Genomic DNA, 26,739 nt, shown 5'->3' with positions numbered 1-26,739 from the left:
TGTAGGAGAATGAGGAAAAAAAGGGATGGACCTTTCTTTGATGGTCTGATGGACCATCAGAATGGTCCATGTTTGTACCTAAACCCTCTCTAATCTCAGATGGGATTTCTCCCCTGAGGCTAAGTTGGAACTCAAGGGAGGCACAGGGCAAGCAGAATCATACACCTCTATTTCTGTTTGCCTGGTTCCATCACGTTTGCTGGCAAAAGATCCAAGAGTACTTATCTGACTCTTAACTTTGGGAAACCCATCTTGTTTCCATCTGATGGCAACTGAGGTTCATATAGCAGTTCTTCCCTCTCCAGAGTTACCTCACCTGTGTGAGTCTACATTGTTGTGTTTCCTGAAAATGCTGGGATAAATGTAATACCATCACTTTTATATAGGGATGTTAGGGTTGTTATAGGGTAGGTTGTTATAGGTTATAGGTTGTTACAGAGTTGTTATATAGGGATGTTAGCAGTGCCTCACAGAAGGACACACGTGGATGAAGGTGTGCTGGGGCTGTATCCTCTTGGTCAGGAGAATCCTTCCTGGGCTTCTGACAAGTGTCTCCTGGCCTCACTCTCCCGGCAATGTCTCTCACGACTCCCAACCCCTCTTCTTAACAGCAGTCCTCTGTCTGTATCCATTTCCAGTTCCTGACTCCAATCTGTTTATTTAACTATCTCCAAATCCTCACTGATGGTTTTGGGATTTTGCACCTTGGTCCTTCCTCTCTGGCCTGACCATTTCCAACCATTGGCCTTGTCTTTGCCCTCCCATCCATCTGGGGCCCAGAGCTCTAGTCACACACTTTCTCATCATTTCCCAGCCAGGCGTCTTGATTTGAGGCTTTCGATCATACATACATAATTAACAAATGCCATTTCTCATTTCAATTTTGTTCACATAATTTAAAATTAAAATCAGAGAAAGAGTATTCTGATGTAGACCATTTAAATATTAAAGGAAATCATTTTAATATCAGTAACATCACAAAAACTGTCAAGAAAAAAGACAACCTAGCAAAAATATACACAAGAATATAACTAAATAATTTTCAGAAAAATAAATTTACATAGCCAATAAGTGTAGAAAATGTTCAAACTCAACAATATTAAAGGAAATACAAACTCAAACAATAATGTTCAGTTCAGTTCAGTCGCTCAGTAACAACTTAAACACATCAAACTGGATTTTTTTAAAAGGGAAACACATCTATTATTGGTATGGATAGAGGGAAAAGGTACTTTTATATTTTGGTTGCAAAACTAAATTGTTACAAGTCTTCTGGAAAGTAATCTGGCAAAATGTGTTGAAGTTTATTAAATGCATATAACCATCAACCCACTTATCCATCCCTGAGGGTTTAATCCAAAGAAACATGTGTACCAAACACGTAAAGTTAAAAACATTTGAAACAATTTGAAATGTAAACAAATAAAAGGGGGGGGAAAGGCAATCAAGTGAATATACATCCATGGAAAAATGGTGACAAAATTGTGTACATCTATGCCAGGGACTGTTTGCATTTCTGAAGACAATGCACTAAGCTACTCTAGGTTGCTCGGCAGTAATTCCACAAAGTTGAATAAGGAGAGAGCGAATAATAAACAAACTCCTGGGTGTATCAGGGTGGGGATGTGAGACACAGAGGTATGGAGAAACGTATGAAAAGATACACAATACACATGGTTGTGAACAAAAGTTAGAGGTGAAGAGTCAAGAGGGGTGTGCAAAACAAGCAAAAAAGGAAAGAAAACTGAACTATATAGAACCTCAGCATATATGCTATGATCTAATTTATTATATGCATGCTTACGTATACATGTATACAAATTTAGAGAAAGAAATTGTATCTCTGTTTAGAAACCTACAGGGATACCCCTGATATATTAAGCAAAAGCAAAGGCAGCAAATTAATATCTATACTATGAATCTATTTTAGTAAAAGCAACTGAATCCCAGTATCTGTGCACTGAACCCTGAGCAAGGTACAAGGCAAGGAAGCATCACTCAAGGCTGTCATCAGTTATCTCAGGAGACTGATGGGGGGGTGAGGTAAGATAGATATGAAGGAGATAATCAACTCCTTCATGTATCTTATATTATTTCATATGTTATAACAACCAATCTATAACTTGAAAGACACCAAATAAAGTAGAATGTTTTCCATAACATTAATACATCCTTAATAGCCTAGAAATGCTACTCTTTATGGGAAAAAACTCTGAAGCAAAAGGAATTTCAAATATTTACCACTCGATTTCCATCTTCTTGGACAACTTGGATATGAAATTGTTCAATATCTTTTAAAAAAAGAAAACAGAAAGACAGTTTAACCTTCATGAAAAATATGAGTACTTTTTTTCACCCGAACAGTTGTGAACTTTTTTTAATATATACAAGCAAAGCAGATTAAACAATTGGCTGAAAAATAGTACTATCACAGATGGCAATCTCACAAGAAAGGTTCAAAACAAAAACCCACCTTTCTCCACCCTCCCTTTACAGTCTGTGTCAAGTCCAGCATTTACTCTGCTCCTCAATACCAACAACACATGAAGCATTTAACTCTGCTACTCCCCTGGGTTAGCCGAACAAGTGTTTCCCTCCCCAGTACCATCAGTCTTATATAGGGCTCATTTGGCAGGGTTTATCTTCAATTTCCAAATACCAAATACCTCTTTATATGAAAACATCATATAGAAAACTCATTATGCCAGATATTAGGGGGAGGTATTTTTATAGGGGTCATTAACAGAACACTATAAACACTTTATTGATGTATAGATGGACCATTTTTCTCAGTAAGCAGTTTACATTGAGCCATATGTATCTTCTGTTGGTTCTAGTTACAAAAATGTGAGATACATAATTGGGCAAGAGTATCGGAGAGGGCAATGGCAACTCACTCCAGTACTCTTGCCTGGAAAATCCCATAGATGGAGGAGCCTGGTAGGCTGAAGTCCATGGGGTCATGAAGAGTCAGATATGACTAAGCATCTTCACTTTCACTTTTCACTTTCATGCATTGGAGAAGGAAATGACAACCCACTCCGGTGTTCTTGCCTGGAGAATGCCAGGGACAGGGGAGCCTGGTGGGCTGCCGTCTATGGGGTCGCACAACTGACGATGGAAACGACTGACGCAACTTAGCAGCAGTAGCAGCAGAGGAAGTGAACACAAACCAAATCTTCAGTCTTGTCCCTCCAATTACAAATCAGCTGCTTCACCTCATAACAAGAAAGACAGCTTCCTAGATAAGATGCACCAGTGAATTTTGCCCTTTCTCTATCCCTCCTTCTACTTGAAATCATCATTAAAGGATGTCCCAATCTTATCTCCCTCTACCTGAATTTGACCAAGTTGCTATGTATCCTCGAGTTCTGCCATGGATTTCTTCTAGCTTCTAATACTGTTCCCTCTGTCCATCCAAGCCTCTCTCCTTACATTATAGTTTCGACTGTGACAGTCATCCTAAAGAAGGATGTACTAAAGAAGACAAAAATGACTGTTCTACAAACATTCTACCATGTGCCCAAACCGGAAATCCATATTTGCAGAAGCCCACCACATATGGAGACAGAACCCAATAGAACAACAAGTGAGGCAGACAGAAAGTCCTTCCACAGGAGTCCTAGATCTTCAATGGACATCAAAGTCAGTGGACTTTTGGACTGGCGAGTAGACAGTTAGAAGCTTCATCACATTCTATCCTTCGCTAGGAGATATGCTGTTCATGAAAACATAAAGATATACTTACATTTCTCTTCTGAAAGCAGTAACAGATGATTCTCTGGTTGAGGGCGACTCTCAACATGTGGGTAGAGGAACTATAAAAAGGAAATTAAAGTCATAAGCAACTACCTTGCTTACACAATTATTTCAAAAGTTATTTCACAGTTATTTCACACAGTTATTTCAATTACTGTACAACTACATACCATAGAAGGGAGTGGGAACCGCAAAATAGTTCAGGCAAATCACATTCATACACACACACTATAGATGGAAGCAAGGAAGAAAAAGGAACACTTTCAGGAGCTCGGTTTTGCAGGAGGGGATTGATGGCAGGTCCAACACAATTCCTTTAAACAGTAAGGCTAAACTGTAAGCCATTCTTAGGGATGGTGCTTCATATTTGGAATATGTGATTCTGTAGTCAATCAAAAACAATATCAATAAACAACATTTGAACAGAAAGTTCCATTTCACAAGCACCAAAAAAGAGTGATCGATAACAATTTCTTATGCAGCTAAACCTAGTGTTTAATTTGAGAGCCAAGTAAACAAACTCTGCACGACAACTTCCAAAGTCCCACATCCGAGAGACAAAGCACAACAGAACCAGGGACTTTCCAGGAAAGGACAGTGAGTCACAGTGCGGCATGTGGTGGAGGATTTACCTCAAAGTATTCAACGACTGCCACTGGAAGAAAAGGCCTGATCCAGCCCTTCCTCCTCCTCTGTGCCTGCCCTTATTTGTCAGCCCACAGGACAAAGCGGGCAGCCAGAAACACAAGGCCTGACACCATCAACTGTGATAATGAGGGGAACCTGGCCATGGGATGACTCCAGTGACTTAATTCCTTCATCATTCTAAAGTGAAAGTGAAGTCGCTCAGTCGTGTCCGACTCTTTTCGACCCCGTGGACTGTAGCCTACCAGGCTTCTCTGTCCATGGGATTCTCCAGGCAAGAATACTGGAGTGGGTTACCATTTCCTTCTCCAGGGGATCTTCCCGACCCAGGGATTGAACCCAGGTCTCCCACATTGGAGGCAGACACTTTAACCTCTGAGCCAGCAGGGAAACCTAAGAGTAACTATAAATCTGAAGTTTCACTTTGCAACATGAAAGACAGCTCACTAGGTCCATTGGCTAATTTTGGGTTTTTCCTCTAAACTTGAAAGCATAATAAAAGAACAGAACTTTTCAAGTCCCTGTTTTACAGCCTACAGCCTTTCTAAAGATGAGGGAAATTTTTGACAAAATATATTACATGGTATCTTAACTTTTCATAATGCCAAATTAGAATAGATCTCATCAACTTTTAGAAAAATTTATCTTTTTTTTTTTGGCCACACTGCGGCATACAGGATCTTAGTTATCCAGCCAGGAATTGTAGCTGTGCCCCTTGCAGTGGAAGCTTGGCGTTCTAACCACTGGACCACCAGGGGAGTCCCTACACTTGGTTAACTTTTAAAACTGTAGTCATTTCCCTTTGAGAAAAACAAAGGATTAACTATATACCGTTCTTCACAGCAGGGCTTCCCCAGTGGCTCAGAGGTAAAGAATCTGCCTGCAATGCAGAAGACCCAGGTTTGATCCCTGGGTAGGGAAGATCTTCTGGAGGAGGAAATGGCAACTCACTCCAGCATTCCTGCCAGAGAAAAAGCCCATGGGCAAAGGAGACTCGTGGGCTACATACAGGCCATGGGGTAGCAAAGAGTCGAACACTGAGCAAATAAGCACACACACACACACACACGCATTCTTCACTGCAATAAACTCAAAACTGTAAAATAGAAAGCAATGCAAAATTCAACTATGAGAAGAATATAGAACTTGTTTCTGCTGATTTGTGAAACTGTGTACATCAAAAAGGATACTTTGTGTACTGGAGTTGTGGAGAAGCAATGAGTTTTCACACAGATAATGGAAAAGCAAATACTCAATGCCTCAAAATAAGGGGAAACTACAGATTTGGTGTCCCCTGAGTCTCCAGAGGTGACCAGGGTTCGCTGGCTTAAGGCTGTGACCTAAACTGATGACCAGTTCTAAACCTTTGTCATGTCTCTGTGAGGCAATCACGATTTTAAAAGTTCCATTCAGGTGGTTGTTTTTCTTTCTAATTTGAGGCAACCCTGGAGCAAGGCCTACAAGTGAGAATATACATAAGACAGGCTTCAGACACAGCTCTACAAAAGCATGCAACGATTTTGGAGATTTCCTTTTGTTTGCTTTATGAGTAGGAATCTATCTAGACTATATTAGGAAAATAATTATTTTTGTAAATATTGAGCTAGATTGTGATCACTAATATTCATTGATGGAAGGTACAAATTATAGGCATGTGGACGTGGACAGTGTGTAAGTATCCACTGAACTATCTGGAAGGTACAATCATGCCAGTGGGGAACTCTACAAGGGTCCCAGATTGAGATCTGGACTCCGCTCACTACTGTCCTGAAGGAGTTTCTTCACGAAGGCTGCACAGGCAGAGGGAAAATGTACTACTGGAAATCATCACGGTTGTTTTGAAAAGAAAAAGGAAATAGATCACAGGGTAGGACCAAATTTTGTGGACAATGAATAGTGTTTCTCTAAAGGAGAGCAGAATGGAGAGAGGGTGAAGGTGGGGATTTGCCAAGGGTGGAGGCTTGGAGGAGTTTCTTTCTTCAGAGGCCTGAGCATGCGAGCAGGGAGCAGGGCTTGGAATTGGATGGACCAAGATGAGTGTGAGTCTACTTCACATGGGTGGGGATGCAATCATGCACCTTGCATTTTTAAATTTTTTAATTAAGATAAAATGCACATAACAACATTCACTATTCACAGTTTCCAGTATTAATAATACAATTCAGTATTTTTAAAATATATTCAGAGTGTTCTGCAACTATATATTTGTAAAACCTTTTTCCTTCCTATACTCTGATTACCCATCCTTCAATAACATCATCACAGCCCTGGATAAAAATGGTAAAGAAACCAAAAGAACATGCCAGAAAAGGGAAGTGTCCCACAGTCACCCCTGCACTGAGGACAGTGTAAATAAACAGAGTGGATTCCCGGGGGAGGGAATGTAGCTTAGAAGTTCCAAGCCAGGCCCTGTCTGGCAGCAGGCAGCGGCCCGGAGAGAAGCCAGGAGTGGTGGTGAAATGCACAACTGGAAGGACTGGCTGACAGTGGACAAGCAGGCATGTTCGAGACAACTCGTTCTCCCAACACATACTGCCAGAGGGAGACCCAAGGTCAGAGGCTGAGAATAGGTAGGGCAGGGGGAGGCCACACAAGGTAATTGTTCATGCAACCCAGCAGGAACAAGGGTAATCGATTCTTGTTCTCAGTGATAGTTACATTCCATCTGTGCCTCCATCAGTGCTTAATCGTTTTCAATTCTTTTTTGACTCCATGGACTGTAGTCCGCCAGGCTCCTCTGTCCATGGAATTCTCCAGGCAAGAATACTGGAGTGGGTAGCCGTGCCCTTCTCCAGGGGATCTTCCCAACCCAGGGATCAAGCTCGACTCTCCTGCATTGCAGACAGATTCTTCACTTTCTAAGCTACCATGGAACCCCTATGTTCCATAAGGTCACCACAAACACTGAACTCTGAACCACTGTTCCCAAGGGAAATAGTGATAAAAGCTCCTATGAGCCTACAATACTTTTGTCTAGCTACAATATTTTTGTCAACAAAACAAAACAAAACTTGGTCTGTGTCCCTATTTAAAGACATTGTGGGACTTCCCTGGTGGTCCAATGGCCATGACTCCGCGCTCCCACTGTAGGGGGACCAGGTTTGATCCCTGGTCAGGGAACCAGGTCCCACATGTCGCAACTAAGAGTGTGCACACTAAAAAGATTCCGTATTCTGCATCAATGATCAAAAGATCTGGTGTGCCACAACCAAAGATACTGTTGGTTCGATAGCAATGAACTCAGTCAGCTGCACTATAATGCCTAAATGAAGTTTCTCTAATGAACACACATATTTTCTCTAAAAAGTATATAGCAGCCTTTTTGCACTTAGAAACATGAAACACTACTTCAGCAATTCACTTGGAGGATATGTTAGACACGAAATCAACTGCCAAAGAGTGTGAAAAACATGGCATTAAGTTGACTATGAAAACAATGTTTGTTTATAGTCTGAGAACTGAATCTGAAAGGCAGGGTCACCTTGTTCTGCCTCAGCTGGGAACATGTACATTGGGTGACAAATTTTCACATGTCTACCAACAACTGATTTGGGGGCTACAAATGAATTTTAGTGGGTAGCAGAATTTGCAAATTCTATGTGCAAGTAATGAGGATTGGCTATATCTAAGTCTATTTGTGTTATACACACAGTGCTTCTGCATCAGTACATGGAGTTGAGAAATTCAGGGATTAATTATGTCATTTAAACAAAGGCGTTTAACCTGTCTACTCTATGAAACATTAGATAAGCCATTTTCAAAGTTCCTTTCAATGTGTTTTGATATTCAATATTTTATCATGTAAAAACATCTATTATATCAAACAACCATGATGTAATAGAAACAGAGAGCTAGGTTTGAATTTTGATTTCCATGTTTGTGAGGGAAGAGGTATTCATTCCACCCATACTCATTCACTGGATTATTCTGAGGATTAAATCTGATAATGTGTTTGAAAACACTTTTAACCCCACTGTCTCTAGGTTTCATGCCTTTTGATTAAAGAGATAAGTGATAAAGATATGCTCACTTACCTGTACCCAAATATAGCTATCCACTGCTTTTAGAACCTTCACATTGTTAATGGGGTGGATCTCGACCAACAAAGTTAAGCACTTTGATCCTGTAAAGTAAAGGATGCTTTTAATAGTAGCAAAGTCCAGAATATGACACATTACTCTTCCACGTAGGCCTGAACTTTGAAAATGTAAAATGCATTACTTACTGTATTAGTTACTCCACAAACAAAAGCAGTTATCTTAAAACTGAGACTTCTTAAAACCACTAATAGATACAGAAAACATTATAAAGGAGAAGTCAATGTACATGGAGTGAGAAACAGGTTCCCACCCATTTCTCAGCTATTTTTACCATCACTTCACAGGCCCTCTCATCTTTTAAGTCTAAACAAATACATCTCAGTTCAGTGTCACTACAATTCTGTAGCACAAAGGCAAATACTGTTTGTGTAGGAAAATATAAAGATTTCTGATGAATGAATGTGTTAGGGTTGACAGCAACTAGGACAGGGACTGGGCTTCCCTCAGGAAGGCTGGAGCTGCATGGATAAAGACTCACTTATTTCCTTACTGTCACATCTGAGCAAATGTCATTAAAGATAGTAATTAGAAGGAAGTTTTGGACACAGGCTAGAATGGGGTTACCACAGATATTCAAATTTAGACCAAGAGTTCCTCCTCAGAAAAGGAGTTGCCTTATATTTGAGTTCTTATAACAGCTCTAATATTCACATGTGCTTCCTCAATGACTTTACTTTGAGTAATAATTTACAATTTGGGGATGGTATAGCAGCCTGGAATGGAATCAATGCCAGTTTTCACTATTTAAGAAAGCAACCTAACAGTATTGCTTTATGTCAAGAAAAAAAATGTAAAGAATATAAAATATTTTCTGGGATATTGCCTCACATTTTCTTTTAATGTTCTTTAAAACTCTCTAAATGCTAGTTCTCTAAAACTCTCCTTTTAGAGTTTACTGAAAGCAAAACAGTAGGTAAGTTATTATGTGGGATCACAAATACACAACAACAACAAAAATCAAAAGCAAATGTTGTTTGGTCGATGGTACTTAGAATAAAAATTCCAGTGACAGGTCATTCACGATTCAAAAGGGCTATATACTTCTAATAACTGAGACAAGGTAAAGTGAAATGCTTTGGGAGTCTGCTTGATGACTCAAAAAATGGCTCTAAGAATAAGAAATATTGATGTCAAAGATACTTGTGAAGAAAAATAGGCTGTGAAATGTGATAATGACAAAAAAAAAAGCGATTTTCCTTATTGTCTTGTTTTAAGTGTATATAACTCAGAGAAGGCGATGGCACCCACTCCAGTACTCTTGCCTGGAAAATCCCATGGACGGAGGAGCCTGGTGGGCTGCAGTCCATGGGGCTGCGAACAGTCAGACACGACTGAGCGACTTCACTTTCACTTTTCACTTTCATGCATTGGAGAAGGAAATGGCAACCCACTCCAGTGTTTTTGCCTGGAGAATCCCAGGGATGGGGGAGCCTGGTGGGCTGCCGTCTATGGGGTCGCACAGAGTCGGACACGACTGAAGTGACTTAGCAGCAGCAAGTGTATATAACTAATTTAATACAGTAAATAGTACAAGTTGATATTTGACTATTTCATCTCTTGCCCAAAAAGTTTATATATTCCAACTAGGGGAAAAAGCTTTTTAGGGGGCAGGCAGGGGAATCTTCTCATTGGAAAAATAACAAATCACTTATATTCAGCTTTTTTGTCAATGAATCTGTTCCCAGGTGAGATTATCAGCTAAATTCACTTACCTTTAAAATGCTAGGTTTATTGAGGGCAGGGCAGAATTCATCTTCCTACACTAATTTTTCATTTCTTTACGGCAGCCCAGATACTTAATATAAGTGGCTTAATGAAAAGAGTAATTGGACAAACAGAAATGTCTCTCAATAACATACCATGTGCTTTCATAGTGTAACGGGAAGCACTCTGGAATAGGATTCTAGAGATATCAATTCTAGTTTAAAATCTGTCACTAACCTGATATTTATACTTCAATAAATCACGAAGATTTCCTAGGCCTTGGTGCTTTGTTTTTAGTTAATTTTTGCCTTTTTTTTTTTTTTTGGCCACACTGAGTACAGCTTGCAGGATCTTAGTTTCCCAACCAGGGAATGAACTCGGGCCCCAGCAGTCAGAGCCAAGTCCTAACCACTGGACTGCCAGGGAACTGCCAATGTTTTGTTATTTAAAAAACAAAGTGAAGAACTACAGAATCAGATTATTTCTACAATCACTTTCAGCCCTGAAATCCACAGTGATTCCATTAAGTGCTTAACGTTGTCTTAAGAATTCAGAGAATCCAGGTATCAATGGAGCCTGGGAGTACATCACTGAAAGGCAAGACAGACCCAGCAGGTCACCGAGGCTGTAGGGAGTAGAGCAGCAGGACCAAAAGGGACAGCATGGATGGGCCTCAAGGCATTATGCTAAGTGAGGTAAGTCATATTAAGAATGAAATAATGCCATTTGCAGCAGCATGGATGGACCTAATGAAGTTAAGTCAGCGAAAGACAAATATCAAGATATCATTTATATGTGGAATCTAAACAATAATATATACCAATGAACTTATTTACATAACAGAAACAGACTCACAGACATAGAAAACAAACTTTACCAAAGGGGAAAGGTTAGGGAAGGATAAATTAGGAGCTGGGATTAACAGATACACACTACTATATATAAAATAGATAACAAGTTCTTAGTGTTGAGCACAGGGAACTATATTCAATACCTTGTAATAACCCATAATAGAAAAGAATCTGAAAAAAAAATACATATGTGTGTAACTGAATCACTTTCCTGTACACCAGAAACTAACACAATATAGTAAATCAACTAAAATAAAAGACAAATACCATATGATCTCTTTTATGTGTGGAATCTAAAAACCAAATCAAACCAAAACCAAAACCAGGTTTATAGATACAGAGAACAGATTGGTGGTTGCAGGAGGCAGAGGGTACGAAGTAAGAGGAGAAATGAGTGAATATTTTTGCTTTGTTTAAACTGAATTTAAATTAAAAAAAAAAAAAAGCACAAGGACAGGCATGGCACAGGGAGGGTGAAGAGTGAGAAAAAGAAAGAACCTGGTCTGATGCAGGTAAAGGTACATATTGTGAAATAGTGAAAAGGTTGGAAGAGTTCAGTCAAGTCTGGTTGTTTAAAAGCTCTGGTTATTAGAACTTTGGAATCAAAGCAGCTCCACGGAGCATCTGCAGCACTTAACTGACTACAAAGGCTCCTGGGGTCCGGGAGCAGCAGTGGGGCTCACAACACTGCCCACAGGGGCCTGCCATGCCTTAGGGAAAATACCTCCAGGAAGGGTGAGGCGGCAGCTGGGCCTGGCTTCCTAGAGAAAACCATTTCCCGAATAAAACAAGTTTGCATGGCCTCGGCCAAGAAGAGAAGCACTGCTGACAAAAATTTTGTCATAAAGTTTGTAGACCAAGGAACTCTATCTTGCTTATTTGAGATACATTATAGTCTGTCTCATTTAGGCAATGGAAAAATCTCATGATAAGCAACAGAATGTTAACACCTTGAGGCAAACTACTTTTTATAATCAACTGGCTTATCAAGTTATTCACAAACAAAAAAATCAGCCTTCAGCAAAAGGCAAAATATTTGCATAATATTTGTTCAAAGGACTAATCATTAAAACAGATCCTATAGTATTTTCTGGTCACATAATTTCTGAAATTGTAGCTGAACAAAAGACCTCCTAAGGGCGTCCATGATCTGTCCGCAACTCACGTTCATTTCCTGCTGGCCTTATTTCCCACCACTCTGCCCTTGTTCACTCCAGTCCAGCCTCACTGACCTCACTATCCTGGAACAGCTAGAGAGTCTACCAAGCACTCTGGCCTCAGGGCCTTCATGCTGGCTGTTCCTTCTGCCAGAAATGTGCTTCCCCATGCTGCTGCTGCTGCTTAGTTGCTTCAGTGGTGTCTGACTCTGTGCGACCCTATGGAAAGGCAGCCTGCCAGGCTCCTCTGTCCATGGGATTCTCTAGGCAAGAGTAGATTGCCATACCCTCCTCCAGGGGATCTTCCTGACCCAGGGATCAAACCTGGGTCTCTTGCATTGCATAGACGCATGCTTGCTGCCCCCCTCCTTTCAGGTCTCTATTTAAAAACTCCTTTAATGGAGTTTCCTAGGATCATCCCTCAAACTATCTGGGCTCAAATACTAACCTCTTCCTGACCTTTGGTACCAGCTTCTTTCTGCCTGTAGCACCTGTTTAGTCTGCAGGTGCTAACTGCCTTTTTTAATATTTCTGTTATTCACTGTTATACTATTTTCTGTACTTTCTTGTTTACTTGGAAAAAATGCAAAGAACATGCCTGACATGACCTTTGCCTTTTTAATCTGAGATAAAGCTATTTGTAAATATGCTTGCAGTTTGACTTAGTAGTTCAATAAATCTTCATCTATCAACAAGTACTGAAAAGTATAATTTCATTACCTGGTTGAAGCTCATTACTCCTTCCTTCTTTAGCAGCTTGAACTAAACTTGTAGCTAATGGAAAAAGGGGAAAAAAATCCATTAGCAAATGATCTACGCAGTGGCTTGTTAAAGTTTACCAGATAATACCCAGAATAAGTGAGGGCTCAAAGGATCTGTCAGTGGGTGACTAAAGTAAAATACAAAGCACTCTTTATTGTAGGTAGACTCTATAGATTCTTTATTTCAAATCTTATCTCAAAAGTACATCTTTTCCCAGAATAATCAACTATTGTAAAAATTCAATACTTTGAAACTCAAAAAATATAGCTTCGTTCTCGACTTGTAGCAATAAAAGAGTTCAACTTACCCAGCAAAGTTTTCTCCCTGTTGACTGAGCAACTGACAACTTGCAAATCTTTCTCAAATGTATAGAGATGCTATTAAAACAGAAGCATTTTTTAATTTGGAGTTTCATGTTAAATAACAATTTTATGAATGCATATCCCCACTCAGCTCTTTAGCAAGTATCACTGTGCCAGGCATTTTATTAAAGGACCACCAATGAACCAGTTTAACTATACGGAGAAGTTTCAGATTATTTTTTAAGAAAAAAGTTTGCTATTGTAGTCCATGTTTGGCACTGAGATTTAACCATTAGACAACACAGTGTAGTAGTTAAAAGCACAGACCTTGAAGCCAAGCTAGACCCAGGCTCAAATCCTAATTCTGTCACTTGCTAGCTGTGTGACTTTGGATGAGTTACTCAACCATTCTATCCTCCCATCAGCAAAATAGGAATCATGTTACTACCCATCTTGGGAGATCCTTAGAAGTGCTGAGTTAAATAATCCATGTGAGGATACTTACTACAATGTCTGCCACGCATAATAAGCACTCAAGGGTGACCAATTAGGATTATGAAGGCAAGTTAGCATTTTAATCAAATTACATAACTATGACATCATTAACTATGTCTAAGAGACTGTCACAAGTGCATCTCCTAAAGGATGCCCATATTTAGAACACTGGCAAGGTAATCTGCTATTTTTATTTAACCTGTATTTTATTTTCTTACTGTTTAAATGTTGCAAGATTCTATTTCCTGGGATATCAAAGAAAATTAAAATGGTCATGCAGAAGGAGGATGTGAGGTGCAGACTGAGGAAATGGAGACAATCACAGTTATATTAAGCAAATTCTATTAAAACATATTCAGGGTATAAGGAAAGATAGAATCTTAGACTTCAGGAGAGAACAAGTTAAGAGAAACAGTGACTAGCAGAATTATTACAAAGGTAAATCATACTTGCAGACTAAAAAAGCACTGAAAACATACTAGAATGCAATGGCCAAAAGTTGATAAAAAACGTTGAGAAGTTAGGAAAAGTAAACTTTGATTTAATAAGAAAGCTCTGAATTCATGTGACAAATTATGGTTTCCTTTATTCTTGCTCTGAGGGATTCTTATTTATAAGTAAGAAGAGGCATGAATGTATATACTTAATTGTAACTGCTTCATCCTTTTAATTATGTAATAACACACATAGTCTCATAAGTGTTTAAAACATGCAAACACTACCAAACAAAAAGTCTAAGTTCTCCATTATATTCACCCTATCCCAAACCCTTTTGAAAAAAAAACATTTTGTAATTTACTCTGTAGTCTTTCAGATCATCCAAAATGAGTTTTTAATATATTTACACACATATATTATGTCATTTTCTTGCAAGTTTTTTTATAAAACATAAATGGAATGCATTATTCTGGCAACTTGCTTTTTCATGTAATAATGTGTTTTGGAATGACTCGTGACAGTGTACATTTATAGACTTCTCAGTCTCTTGATATTTACAAATTATTTTTACATAGACACAAAAGGACCTCCTCCCATTTGCCTCAAGAATTAGACAAGCCTGTCACATTAACCAATGTCTTATGTGAGCTGTCTGGGGAAAGATGAAGAAAAAGAGCCTCATTCTACCCCTGGATCTTTGAGAAGTAATGAGAAGAAAATCAGTGAAGTTCTGCAGAAGCAGAACTCAGAGTCAGAGGTCATTCTGACATCCTAAGCTTCTGGGAAACACACATCCTAGCGAGGCCACTGGACTTCCTACATTCCTACAGAATACTGGATAATTGGTTTGAACCTGTTCAGCTTAAATCTCAAAGGACTAAAAGACTACAGTTGACATTTGGTCCAGGAGTCCTCACTTTTTTTTTTTTTAAAGATAGTATAAAAGGACAAGAGAAGGAAGACAAAAAAATATAAAATAAATTTGTATCTTAAAAAAAGGAAAACCAAAGGCAGTAAAGTAACTGAAAACTATAATTTATGGTGATTTTTACCTCATTTTGTTTGGTTTGGTAATCATATAATCCAAAGAAGACATTTCCCTTATTGTCCTGAAAAGAAAAAATTAACTAGATGTTTATTAAAGGTCATTGTTTAGGAATTCACTAGTTTTAAAAGAAATCTGCAATAATTCAACCAGTATTAGCAATAAGCACTCTAAAGGTAGCCTGCTGTGCATGTCAGAGGAGGACTGAACAGGTTTTCGATGGCAACACAGGTCAAGCGGTGAAAGGGAACCAAGAACATACAGCTCAGTGAGTCTGAGGAAGCCTGTCTATAGAACACAGCACAGTGAAGGAGCAAATCTTTTTCTACTTTCATTTATTTCTGTAAAAGAATATGAACGATGGATACTGAAAGTAGGTAGACTAAGTCCATGATAGTCTTATAAATAAAACTTCTTGGCAAATAGACGGTGAAACAATGGAAACAGTGACAGATTTTATTTTCTTGGGCTCCAAAATCACTGTGAATGGTTACTGCAGCCATGATATAAAAAGATGCTTGCTCCTTGGAAGAAACAGCTATAACAAGTCTAGACAGTGTATTAAAAAGCAGAGACATTACTTTGCTGACAAAGGTCCGTACAGTCAAAGCTATGGTTTTTCCAGTTGTCATGTAGATATGAAAGCTGGACAATAATAAAGGCTGAGCACCAAAGAATTGATGCCTTCAAACTGTGGTGTTGAGAAGACTCTTGAGAGTCCCTTGGACTGAAAGGAGATCAAACCAGTTAATCCTAAAAGAAATCAACCCTGAATATTCACTGGGAGGACTGATGTTGAAGCTGAAGCTCTAATACTCTGACCACCTGAAGAGAAGAACTGACTTATTAGAAAAGACCCTGATGCTGGGAAAGACTGAAGGCAGGAAGAGAAGGGGACGGCAGAGGATGAGATGGTTGGATGGCATCACCGACTCAATGGACATGAGTTTGAGCAAATTCTGGGAGATGGTAAAAGACAGGGAAGCTTGGCAAAGAGTCAGACATGACTAAGCAAATGAACAACAACCAAAAACTTCGTGAATCATAGAATTCCTTGCATGTAGCATCCCCATGGATACAACTTAAAATAACTTCTTTAAGCAAAAAAAGTACAGTAATACAACTTGCAAAGCAAACTGGCCACTGCAATTATTCTTTCATGTTTCACTATTACAGTAAAATTATCCACGAAGTTAAATTTTCTTTCCTTAGAACAGTTAACATTGAAAACACACTGTTAAATAATAATGCCTCAAAACTCTGAGTATAAGAAATCTGAACAGATGATGTACAGTAATAATATTTAATGTTTTCTCAAAGATAAAAACTTAACATATTGATTAAGTTTAAATACCTCTTACTTGGCATTTTTCCTCTAAAGGATGAAACTGTTCATTTATTCAAAACCTTTGAGCACTATATCAGACATTGGGTATAGTTTTATTTTATTTAAAAAAGAAAAAGTATTACATAAGACTGAATTTCAGTCATCCTATTCAATCTCACAAAATAAAAAGTCATATGTTAAAGATTAAATGCCAACAAGTCTTATTCACTACACCTTAAAAAGATAAAGCATAAAAGTCTGTTGAAAAAAAATATATATATAAATGGTTAAAGAGTAAATTTTATGTTAAGTATGTGTGTGTGTGCTTAGCTGCTCTTTATGTTCAATGCTTTGTGATCCCATGAATGCTTTGCTCCTTTATCCATGGGGATTCTCCAGGCAAGAATACTGCAGTGGGTTGCCATGCCCTCCTCGTGTTACGTATATTCTACCACAGTTTAAAAAAGAATATAGACTTACCTTATAGGTATAAATAATATTTCTGTTTTGTTCAACATTTAGTACACGTAAGCACTCATAATTGTTTTCCAAAACACCTAAAACAAATAATCAAGTTAATATCTAGAAGGAGATGTTTAAAAACATATCTAATAAAAATATATCTGCATTAGATTTTAAAAGCCAAATACAATGATAATTCCATCATATAGAGCTTAAAAACAGGCAAAGCTAATCTATTTTACTGGAGATCAGATTAGCAATGACTTTTAAGGAAGAGGAAAGTAGTGATTAGCAAGTATCTCAAGGAAATCTTGCTAATGGAAGTGTACATTGGACAAAACCAGCAGAATCTACTAAGGCTGAATGTATATGGCTCAACAATTGTCTGTGTACTTATATCTCATCAGAAGTATATACATAATTTGGCAAATGACACATATGACATATACAGCACTATGATTCATAATAGCCATAACTGGAAACCCAAAATATTCATCAAGCAAAGAACTAATAAATCATGATATATTCAAACAATGGAATGTTATATAATAAGAAGAATGAATTAACTTGCTATAACATACATACATACACAAATAATTGAGTAAAAGAAACTCATATTTTCACTCCTCCCCAAAAAGGCACAAACTGTATGATTTAATTTATACATAAGTTTCAAAAATGGCACAAAGAACCTATGGTGCTAGCTGAATGACAGCTGAAAGGAGTATGAAGGGGATCTTTGGGGCTCTATTAATGTTCTCCTTCCTGCTCTGAGTGCTGGTCCCACGGAGGCGCCTCACTTTGTGAAGATTACCTGAGCTGCGCACTGTGATCTGTACACTCTTCTGTATGAAGGCCATCTTCAGTGACTGATATAAAGATTGTTTACACAGAACATTTAACTTGTAAGTTAACTGATCATCACCTTTCTTCTAAAATTTTAGGATATTCCTCTGAATTCTACAGTTAAAGGATTTAAACACTGGTTAGAAACAGCATGGATAATTACCATCATTAATCAGTGAGAAATGCATATTTCCCCAATTTCCTCAAAATAAATTGCTTAAACTTGACTCATCTTCCCCACACAAGAATAGTGTTTTTAGATGTTTAAAATATCATGTTGATTATGACAAATACCAATATTCAGGAAAAAATATGCAAAATACCCTATAAATCAGAGCAAATTTAGCCTGTATTCCTGATTAAAAAGGAAAAATCAAGATACAAAATCAGGATAATTGGTGAGCTCAATCCCTGCACTGGAGCTGGCAGTGGGAAACATTTAGAGAGGCAAAGAGCAGGTTCACTGAGAACCCAGGCATCATCCTGCAATCTCACTTCCAAACTCTTCACAGAAAGAAACTGCATGGATTTTCTGCAGACACGGCAAAGGGAGGGGCAAGTGTTGCTTATATATGTATATACAACTTTCACTGCCTAGTGAGGTATCAGAAACACTTCTCAATGATTAAAAAAAATAATCCCTTGGTCTCTTAGGATAATAATATGATTCAGTTAGCTTACTGCTGAATAGCAAAGAAAAGGTAAACAGAATGAACTGCTTCCTCTATCATACTTACAATAGGAAAATGGGTAATTACTGAAAAATCCTTTAAGGTAGATTTTGCAGACATCTAAAGAGAATTTCTGTGAGTTATTTTTCATCCTGCATATGACTCAAAACTCCTGGAATGTAATGTGTCAATATTTTGCAAAGTATTTTTTTTTCTTTCCAGATTATAAGGATGCTGGGACTTCTCAAAAGTACACTTAAAAGGTTTTAACTAAGATAAGAAACTGCTTTATAAGAATCTTGCTAAGAAAATCCAATTTCCTTGCAAAAGCACACCTATTTTCAAATCACTATAATATTAAGAGAAAAAAAGTCTTCAACAAGTGTAGATTACAAATGATATATGCTTATTCCATTAAATCAGTGGTTCTTAAGGCTGGTTGTGTTAGAATCATCAGGGGAAATTTTGAAAGAACATGGATGCCCAAATCCTGCCCCCAAATATTCTGATTTTTTGAGCTGGTGAAGGTCCTACTCTCTCCTGTGTGTGTTTTTAAGTTTGCTTTGTTATTCTAATGGGCAGCCAGAACTGAGAACCACTGAAGTACATATTTACAATATACATTAAACAATATTTATTAGCACAATTATAACCAGCTTACAATGTAATCATGATATACAGATTTGAAGAAAATAATAAAAATATTGCCTTCATGGATCTATTAGGGAGCAATGATTGCAGTCTTAAGTAATCCTGCAATTAAGCACATGGATCTCATCTTTAGGACATTTGCATTAGATAAATTTGGCAATACTGGAAATCCAGACACTGGCATCTCACCACACACTATAAACCCACTAGCCCTTCCTCTTCAGATTAGCTGCTCATGTTTTAGACACACCCTTTTAAAAGACTTTTTCAATAACCTCTTTGCTTATTCATTCTGACTATTCTCCCACAGTTCATCATTGGAAAGTCCAGGAGGAAGTTTAGCAATTTCAAATGAGGAAATGTGGTTTAATTTTACAGTTTAGTTAAATCAGCGCTCATGAAGAAAAAATGTAGCATTTTGACAGTTACTTGCATAAAAGTAAATCTAATATAAAAAATATAAATAAGTAGATGCTAATGGTGTTGGCAAAGTCACAGCTCATGTGAAATTTAAGCTGGTTTGCCACATAGTCTCATCCAGCTCAGTGTATCCTGTACTAAACACCAGTGATTTCACTTTAAAAGAAGATGTTTACCAAGTATGCAGATATGGTTTCCAATTGCTATGAAATAAGGTAAATCTCATATAAAAGTATTTATTTTCTTTCTGATGACTATGGGAGCATGGGGAGTCTCACAGCCTTATACAAAAATTTGAACTAGTTTCTAAAACACAGATCAAGGAGTGTTAAATATGATTATACCTATGACATTTCTATTCTGTAAATAATTCACATAAATCCCTTGCCCAACATGACTAGGTGCTATAATTCCTAAACTTATGAAGTAAACGTCATTATGTGATTTATATTTCATATTCTGGGTAAGATGAGGAAAATCAAGGGTGGGGTGATGAAGCCAGAAAGAGAGAAGAGACTCAGAAAAGGAGACTAGGAAAGTAGAGGGAGGAACAGTGAACAGGAAGGACAGTGGCAAGAGAAGACTGAAACGATAAAGAAAAATAACGTGACAAGCCATCCTCTAGCCCCCAAATCTGTTTGGGGGTATCTAGGAGGCAACAACCAAAGCACTACCCTTGAGGCAGTCACCTGGTACAATATATCACTTCCCTGGAAAAGATGAATAATTACAATATTAGAAAGAATGATCAGTCTGGAATATTACTAAATTCTAACAAATTCACAAATCTAGTACTAATCGAAGCGGACAAGGAGACACAGGAATGGAAACCCACATTCTTCCTGGTCTTAAGTATATGTGACATTGAAACCTCAGAAAATTCACATACCACAGACTTTTTCTTAAGTTTCCTGAGGATCTGATACATTCCAAGAGGAGATTAAGCATTAGACACAAAAAATAATATATAAAATCTATTATATTGCTACACACCAGTAATAGTACATATAATGTTTTTAAATGTGCCATTTATGAGAGCAACAAAAACTAACAGTAGCCCAGGAGTAAATCTAGCAAATTTTCATAGAGAAAATTCTAAGACTTGTTAAGAGTCATAAAAAGGCTCTAAATAAAGAACAGGCTATATACTTTGTTCACAGTTGGGAAGATTTAATATCGTAAAGATGCAACTTCTCTCCTAGATGATCTATAGATTCAATGTAACTCAAATAAAAAAATCCAACAAACTTTTTGGTGAAATCTGACAGGCTGATTCCAAAATCTAAATGTAAGAACAAGGAGCATAAAATAGCCAAGAGGACCCCAACAGAGACTGAGGTGAGGAGACTTACTCTACCAGTTACCAAGACTTAACAGAAAGATAGTTACTAAGATGTCTTCACCTTATATTGACCAATGGAACAAAATTTAAAACCCAGAAAAGAAGACTCACACGCATATGGAAACATGATGTGTAAAGGAAGTGGTTTTGCTGTCAGTGAGAAAAGGTAGGGCTATCTGGTTAGTGACCGTAGAACTACTAGCTATTAACACAGAAAAACAATGCAGTTTACAAAAGAATATTGTAACACATGTAAGCTATAGATAATAACAAAATAAAACCATGTAACGACCACCCAGCTTAAAAGTAACAGATATCAAGACTACTTCTAAAGGCTCCAGTGTTCCCCTGATTCCTATATCACATTACACACAGAAATACATTCCAGGTGAATTTAAAAAATAACAAAATTCAAAAAGAAAAGCTTTAAAGCTTTTAGAAGTTAATATAAAAATGTCTTCATGGCTTCTAAGTTTCTTTAAAATATCCCAAAAGCACAAACCATAAAGGAAAAACACTCACAAATTAGACTACATTATAATCAAGCACTCTTATTTAGCAAAGGTAACTACAAACTGAAAAAAGACAACAGATACTTGGAACATATATGATAAACAAAGGACTAGAATCCAGAATGAAGAATGCCTTAAAATCAACATGGGAAAAAAAACCCACAACAGAAAAATAGACAAAAGGATGAACACCGTACAGAAGAAGAAACAAATAGCCAGTTAAGTATATAGAGATGTTCAACCTCAGATCATAAAGAAGTATTATTTAGACCCACCAGTCTGACAAGAAATTAAACCCTTGGAAAAATCAAGAGCTTGTAAAGATATAGGGTACCAAAAATATTTTGATAACACAAATGATACAAGTATTTTGGATAGCAATTTGGTACTACCCAAATACTCTGATGCTGGGAGGGATTGGGGGCAGGAGGAGAAGGGGACAACAGAGGATGAGATGGCTGGATGGCATCACTGACTCGATGGACGTGAGTCTGAGTGAACTCCGGGAGTTGGTGATGGACAGGGAGGCCTGGTGTGCTGCGATTCATGGGGTCACAAAGAGTCGGACACGACTGAGCGACGGTACTGAACTGAACTGAACTGAGGAGGTAACCCAATGGATAAAGAATCTGCCTTCAATGTCTTAGATGCAGGAGATGCAGGTTCTATCTCTGGGTCGGGAAGATCCCACAGAAAAGGGCGTGGCAACCCACGACAGCATTCTTGCCTGGAGAATCCCACAGACAGAGGAGCCTGACAGGCTACAGTCCATAGGGCTGCAAAGAGTCGGACAGAACTGCAGCAATTGAGCACGCAGGAAAAGTGAAGATGTGCATAGCCTGTGACTCAGCAACCTCACTGTCAGACATCTGTTCTAGAGAAACTTGCACCAGCTGACGTGCACAAGATTAGTAAAAGCATTGAATATAACAGCAAACCCCAGAAACCTCCCAAACGTCACCATCAGGAAAAGGATAAGTAAGATAGGTTCCCTAGGAAACACCCTGAGACACTTTAGTACACACGATATTTACTAGACTGTGCTTATTAAAGTGGCATTAATGTCTGTAACAGGAAGGAGAAGAAGCAGGATCGGGGCGGGTGGAAGAAGTCAAGCTACAATAAAGGTCCAGTGGCCTCAGATGACGTTGGGGTCCTCCATCAAGGAAGCTCCAGAATTGAAATGAATTGCCACAGTTGTCCCGTGTGAGTCAAAATGCCCAGGCTTTTATATCCTACCTGAACCCCTTATTAGAGGAGAGCACACCTAAAGGGGCATAAACTTGGGTGATACAGCCCTCTGCCAAGGCCAACCCTGAAGATGCTGACAGCTGATGGCTCTGTTACCAAGTCACAGCACTTGGGACAAGCCCTTCCTTGAAACAAAGATCTAAGCATTGCATCTCCATGGTTACCATATTGTATAGGCACACAAATGGAATACTACACAGCAGTGAAAAGTAATGCCCTATAGCAGTCAACATGGCGCTAGTGGTAAAGAACCTGCTTGCCAATGCACAAGATATAAGAGATCCAGGTTCGATCCCTGGGTTTGGAAGATCCCTTGGAGGAAGGCATGGCAACCCACTCTGGTATTCTTGCCTGGAGAATCCCATGGACAGAGGAGCCTGGCGGGCTACAGTCCATGGTATTGCAAAGAGTCAGACATCACTGAAGCAATTCATCACACATCACATACCAGGCAACATGGATAAATCGTACAATACTGAGAAGGAAAAAAAAAGCAGAAAGAATACATATGATATTCTTTCACTTACTTAAAGTTCACAAACAAGAAAATGAAATGATATTTTGCTTAGGGAGATAGATACAGGTTAAAACTACAAATAAGATAGAAGAAATGTGAAAATATAAAAGTTTAAATGGTTGTAGGCAACAACATATAGATGAGGCATATGAAGAGAAATGGGATCAAATAGGGAGACCCAAGAACCATCAAAAGTCCTGCTATTTTCTATTTTTAAGACAGGTACATGGTTTTGCTTTTATATTATTTATAGCTTACATGTGTTAAAATATTCTTTTGTATAACTGTTTTAATTTTTTTTTAAAGAACAAATATTTTCTTCATTTATTTCAGAAGAAATAATTTCCCCAAAGTTCAACCCAGAACCAGGAACAGAGGCAGTAACCAAATCTGGTCTCCTTATTTCTTAACCCCTATTGACTAAAATGCTATCCCACTAAATTTCTGCCTGGCCAACTTAGCCTAGCTCTCTGGCTATTTTTGCCAGAAATATGTCATACATCAGGAGTACTACTTAGCACCATTAAGAAATCTTCAACTGTATTTATTTATGTAAAAACATTAAGGCTTCAAATTAAGAGAGCAAGTGTGCAGAGAGGAGACTTACAATGATATAATTATTCATAATTTACATTTGAACAGCTGAGACTTTGAAAGGAAAATAATTTACACAAATGTATGGAGTTAGAGCTGTGCTAGAGATAAAATAGAATTCCAGATTCCTCTGCCAGTGCTACAAATTACAGCAGAAGAAGAATTAACTTGTGGGGTTTTTTAGCTGCCACCACTAGTGATTATCAGAAGTAACAATGTCTTTTAGGATAACAGGGCTAATATTTTTGCCAAGCTGCTCTGTAGGAGCGAAATACTAACAATGTGAGAAAAGGCTGGTATTTCTATTAAGTTTACTTTCTGAGGACCCAGGGGTATCTGCTGTTTGGAGGAATGTCGATGCACAAGTCTAGGTGTCTTCACAGATGAATTAAAGACACAAGGAAGCCAAAATCTAACCGGCTCACACACAGCTTTTCAATCACAACACATTACTGAAACATAAGACTGTGGCATTTCACACTTCATCTAACTTCTCATTCTCAAGCAACTGCCACTTAGCTATATAAGGAGATGGTCCAGAGAAAAGGGGGTTCCCAGGTGGCACAGTGGTAAAGAATCTGCCTGCCAATGCAGGAGACTCAAGAGACACAGGTTCGGCCCCTGGGTTGGGCAGATCCCTTGGAGTAGGAAATGGCAACCAGCTCCATATTCTTGCCTGGAAAATTACATGGACAGAGGAGCCTGGCAGGCGATAGTTCACAGGGTCACAAAGAGACAGACATGACTGAGTATACATGCCAGAGAAAGGATCACTTTGTGTTGAAAAGCACAAACCTTCAGAAACTCTTTAGACATCCAGGAGGCTTTTTAAAATGCAGCACCTTCCCACCCCGCCAAAGTGAGCCTTTACTAATAATGACACTAGTCGTTGGTCAAACTCACTAGTCAAACTGGAGTCTTGAGCTAGACAAAGATGACTCTGTATTTGGAACCAAGAGAGCCAACATGCCAAAACAAGGAACCCTACAAATATTTGGCTAAAACCACAGGACAGAAAACTTTCTCCAGTGATGACGGAAAAGGAGTTGTAGATACCGGTAGTTTGATAGCTGTTTCCCAAAAAGTGCCTTCCAGCAGTCTACAGTGCTTAAGGAAAACCAGCAGTGGAGGAAACACACACTGAAGTGGCTAGCTCCTGTGTACAACTGGGATTCCAGGGTATCGTTGCTTAGAACCTGAACCCAAGTCCCGAAGATGCAACATTATGTGAAGCAAACTTCTCTTCTTACAAAACAACCTGAGAAATCACGGAGTTCCCCTTCTTTAAAGTTTCAATTGATCAGTGCTGGGAAGGCTCAAAAGTCACTTTTCACTCCCTCAAAATCAAAGGATTTCTGAGACACATGAAAACTAAAGCCTCAACTGCGGGGAATGTATTCCAATCCACCCTGAGAAAGTAGGGCAGGACACCCGAGCATCTTTTTTTTTTTTTTTTTTGCATAAAGTAAGACCTTCCAGCCCCTAGTCTTGCTAGAGCCCCTACTCTGCTGACAAATCTTTTTAAAACAGGTGAAATGTGAATGAAGCATAGAGAACCACCCTCTCCCACTCCCCGCAGCCTTGCGCCAGGGGAGCAGAGCCTGGGCAGCTCTTCCTCCTGCCTGATGAGATGATGCTTAGGGTACCACTAGTGTCCCCTGCCTTTCTGCCTAAGGCGACTTACTGTGGGCAATCAGTAAGCCAGAAGATGGAAGACTCGCCAGAAGAAGCAGTGTAGCTCGGCCGAGACTTTGCCCGGAGGCTGCCCCTCCAACCTTCACCCAGCGGCCCGGGGTGAGGATGACAAAGCCCTGACTCTAAAGAGGGCAACCTTCCCCTTTCAGGACCAAACTTCACAGGCTGGCAGGGGGCACAGGCTGCCGCTTTGGGTCGGTGCTCACCACTTGAGCGCAGCCCGAGAATCCCTAGACATGAATGACTGTCCCGCCTCCACGCCCCCCACGGCCCCCGGGCCGGACGCGCCCCTCGCCCTGCCCCGCCCCCCGGCCGGACGCGCGCCTACAGCACCTGGGCCGCCGCCTCGGGCCCCGGCGGCCGCTGACGCCGCCAGCTGCACCCGCAGCCACGGGAGCACGTCCTTCTCGAGATCGAAGTCGGCGATCAGACGGAGAGCCATCGCCTGGACATTCCCGGCCCTCCGCGCACCACCGCGCCCGACTCCCGCCCCTCCTTCTCTCCCCTCCCCGGTTCTCCCCGCTACCCCCCCGCCGCCGCTTTCGGTTCCGCCGCCTCCGGGGCCCGAGAGGCCCCAGCACCGCCTCCTCCCGGCCCGCGCCGCGCACGCGAGCCTCGAGCTGTGCACACCCGGCTTGGGGGAAGGGAGACTGCGGCGCGGGGACCAGACCCCACCGGCCCCCAAACCCGCCGCTGGCACCCTCCTGGCTGAAGGCAGAGGAGGAAGATTTGGTCTTTTAAGAGCTGTGGATGTCAATGTATGGCCAAAACCACTACAATATTGTAAAGTAATTAGCCTCCAATTAAAAAAATAAAAAGCCGTGGAGATGTGACTGGACCGAAGGTTTCCAAATTATGCTGCAGGTTTACATGTGGGCACTAGATGTTTGGTGTTTTTTTTTTTTGCTTTTGTCTCTTTTAATGCCCAGGTGAGTCCACTGTGCAACAAAGTTCAGAAACCAGTTGGCTAGAGAGAGGTAATACTAGCTGGTTCACCTGAGAAGTTTCAGGTTCATCGCCAGGGCCAAAGCGGCTGGCCTATTCAACCCAATTTCAGGGTGATGGTGTTTTATTAGTATTATTTAGGTAGTCAGTAGCAGCGAGGAGTGTGTGAGGAAGATGATTCTATTTTGAGAGATGTGGAGACGCTGGAAAGGGCCAGTTGGCTCAGCAAAAACAGGTCCTCTGCCTGT

The 26,739-nt window shown here is 39.5% G+C and overlaps 1 protein-coding gene across 4 annotated transcripts in view; it reads right to left on the bottom strand.

The window, feature by feature from the left end:
* GSAP (gamma-secretase activating protein) overlaps positions 1 to 25,988 on the bottom strand; it is an 88,287-nt gene extending 62,299 nt beyond the window's left edge. For 3 of the 4 annotated variants that reach the window (XM_068972381.1, XM_068972384.1, XM_068972382.1), the window contains exons 1-8: positions 25,880 to 25,988; positions 17,066 to 17,142; positions 15,266 to 15,322; positions 13,286 to 13,355; positions 12,937 to 12,990; positions 8,439 to 8,527; positions 3,749 to 3,818; positions 2,242 to 2,291 (exon numbers count right to left, since the gene is read on the bottom strand). In XM_068972381.1, coding sequence (XP_068828482.1) covers positions 2,242 to 2,291; positions 3,749 to 3,818; positions 8,439 to 8,527; positions 12,937 to 12,990; positions 13,286 to 13,355; positions 15,266 to 15,322; positions 17,066 to 17,142; positions 25,880 to 25,988 — 576 coding nt within the window. The remainder of the gene's footprint in view (positions 1 to 2,241; positions 2,292 to 3,748; positions 3,819 to 8,438; positions 8,528 to 12,936; positions 12,991 to 13,285; positions 13,356 to 15,265; positions 15,323 to 17,065; positions 17,143 to 25,879) is intronic. The other variant, XM_068972383.1, reaches the window with a different exon arrangement.
* Between the last annotated feature and the right edge of the window lie 751 nt (positions 25,989 to 26,739).

The sequence above is a fragment of the Capricornis sumatraensis genome, chromosome 5 (assembly GCF_032405125.1).
Source record: "Capricornis sumatraensis isolate serow.1 chromosome 5, serow.2, whole genome shotgun sequence".
Lineage (NCBI taxonomy): Eukaryota > Metazoa > Chordata > Mammalia > Artiodactyla > Bovidae > Capricornis > Capricornis sumatraensis.
Note: the sequence above shows the minus strand (reverse complement) of the source record. Positions and strands in the feature narration are given on the sequence as shown.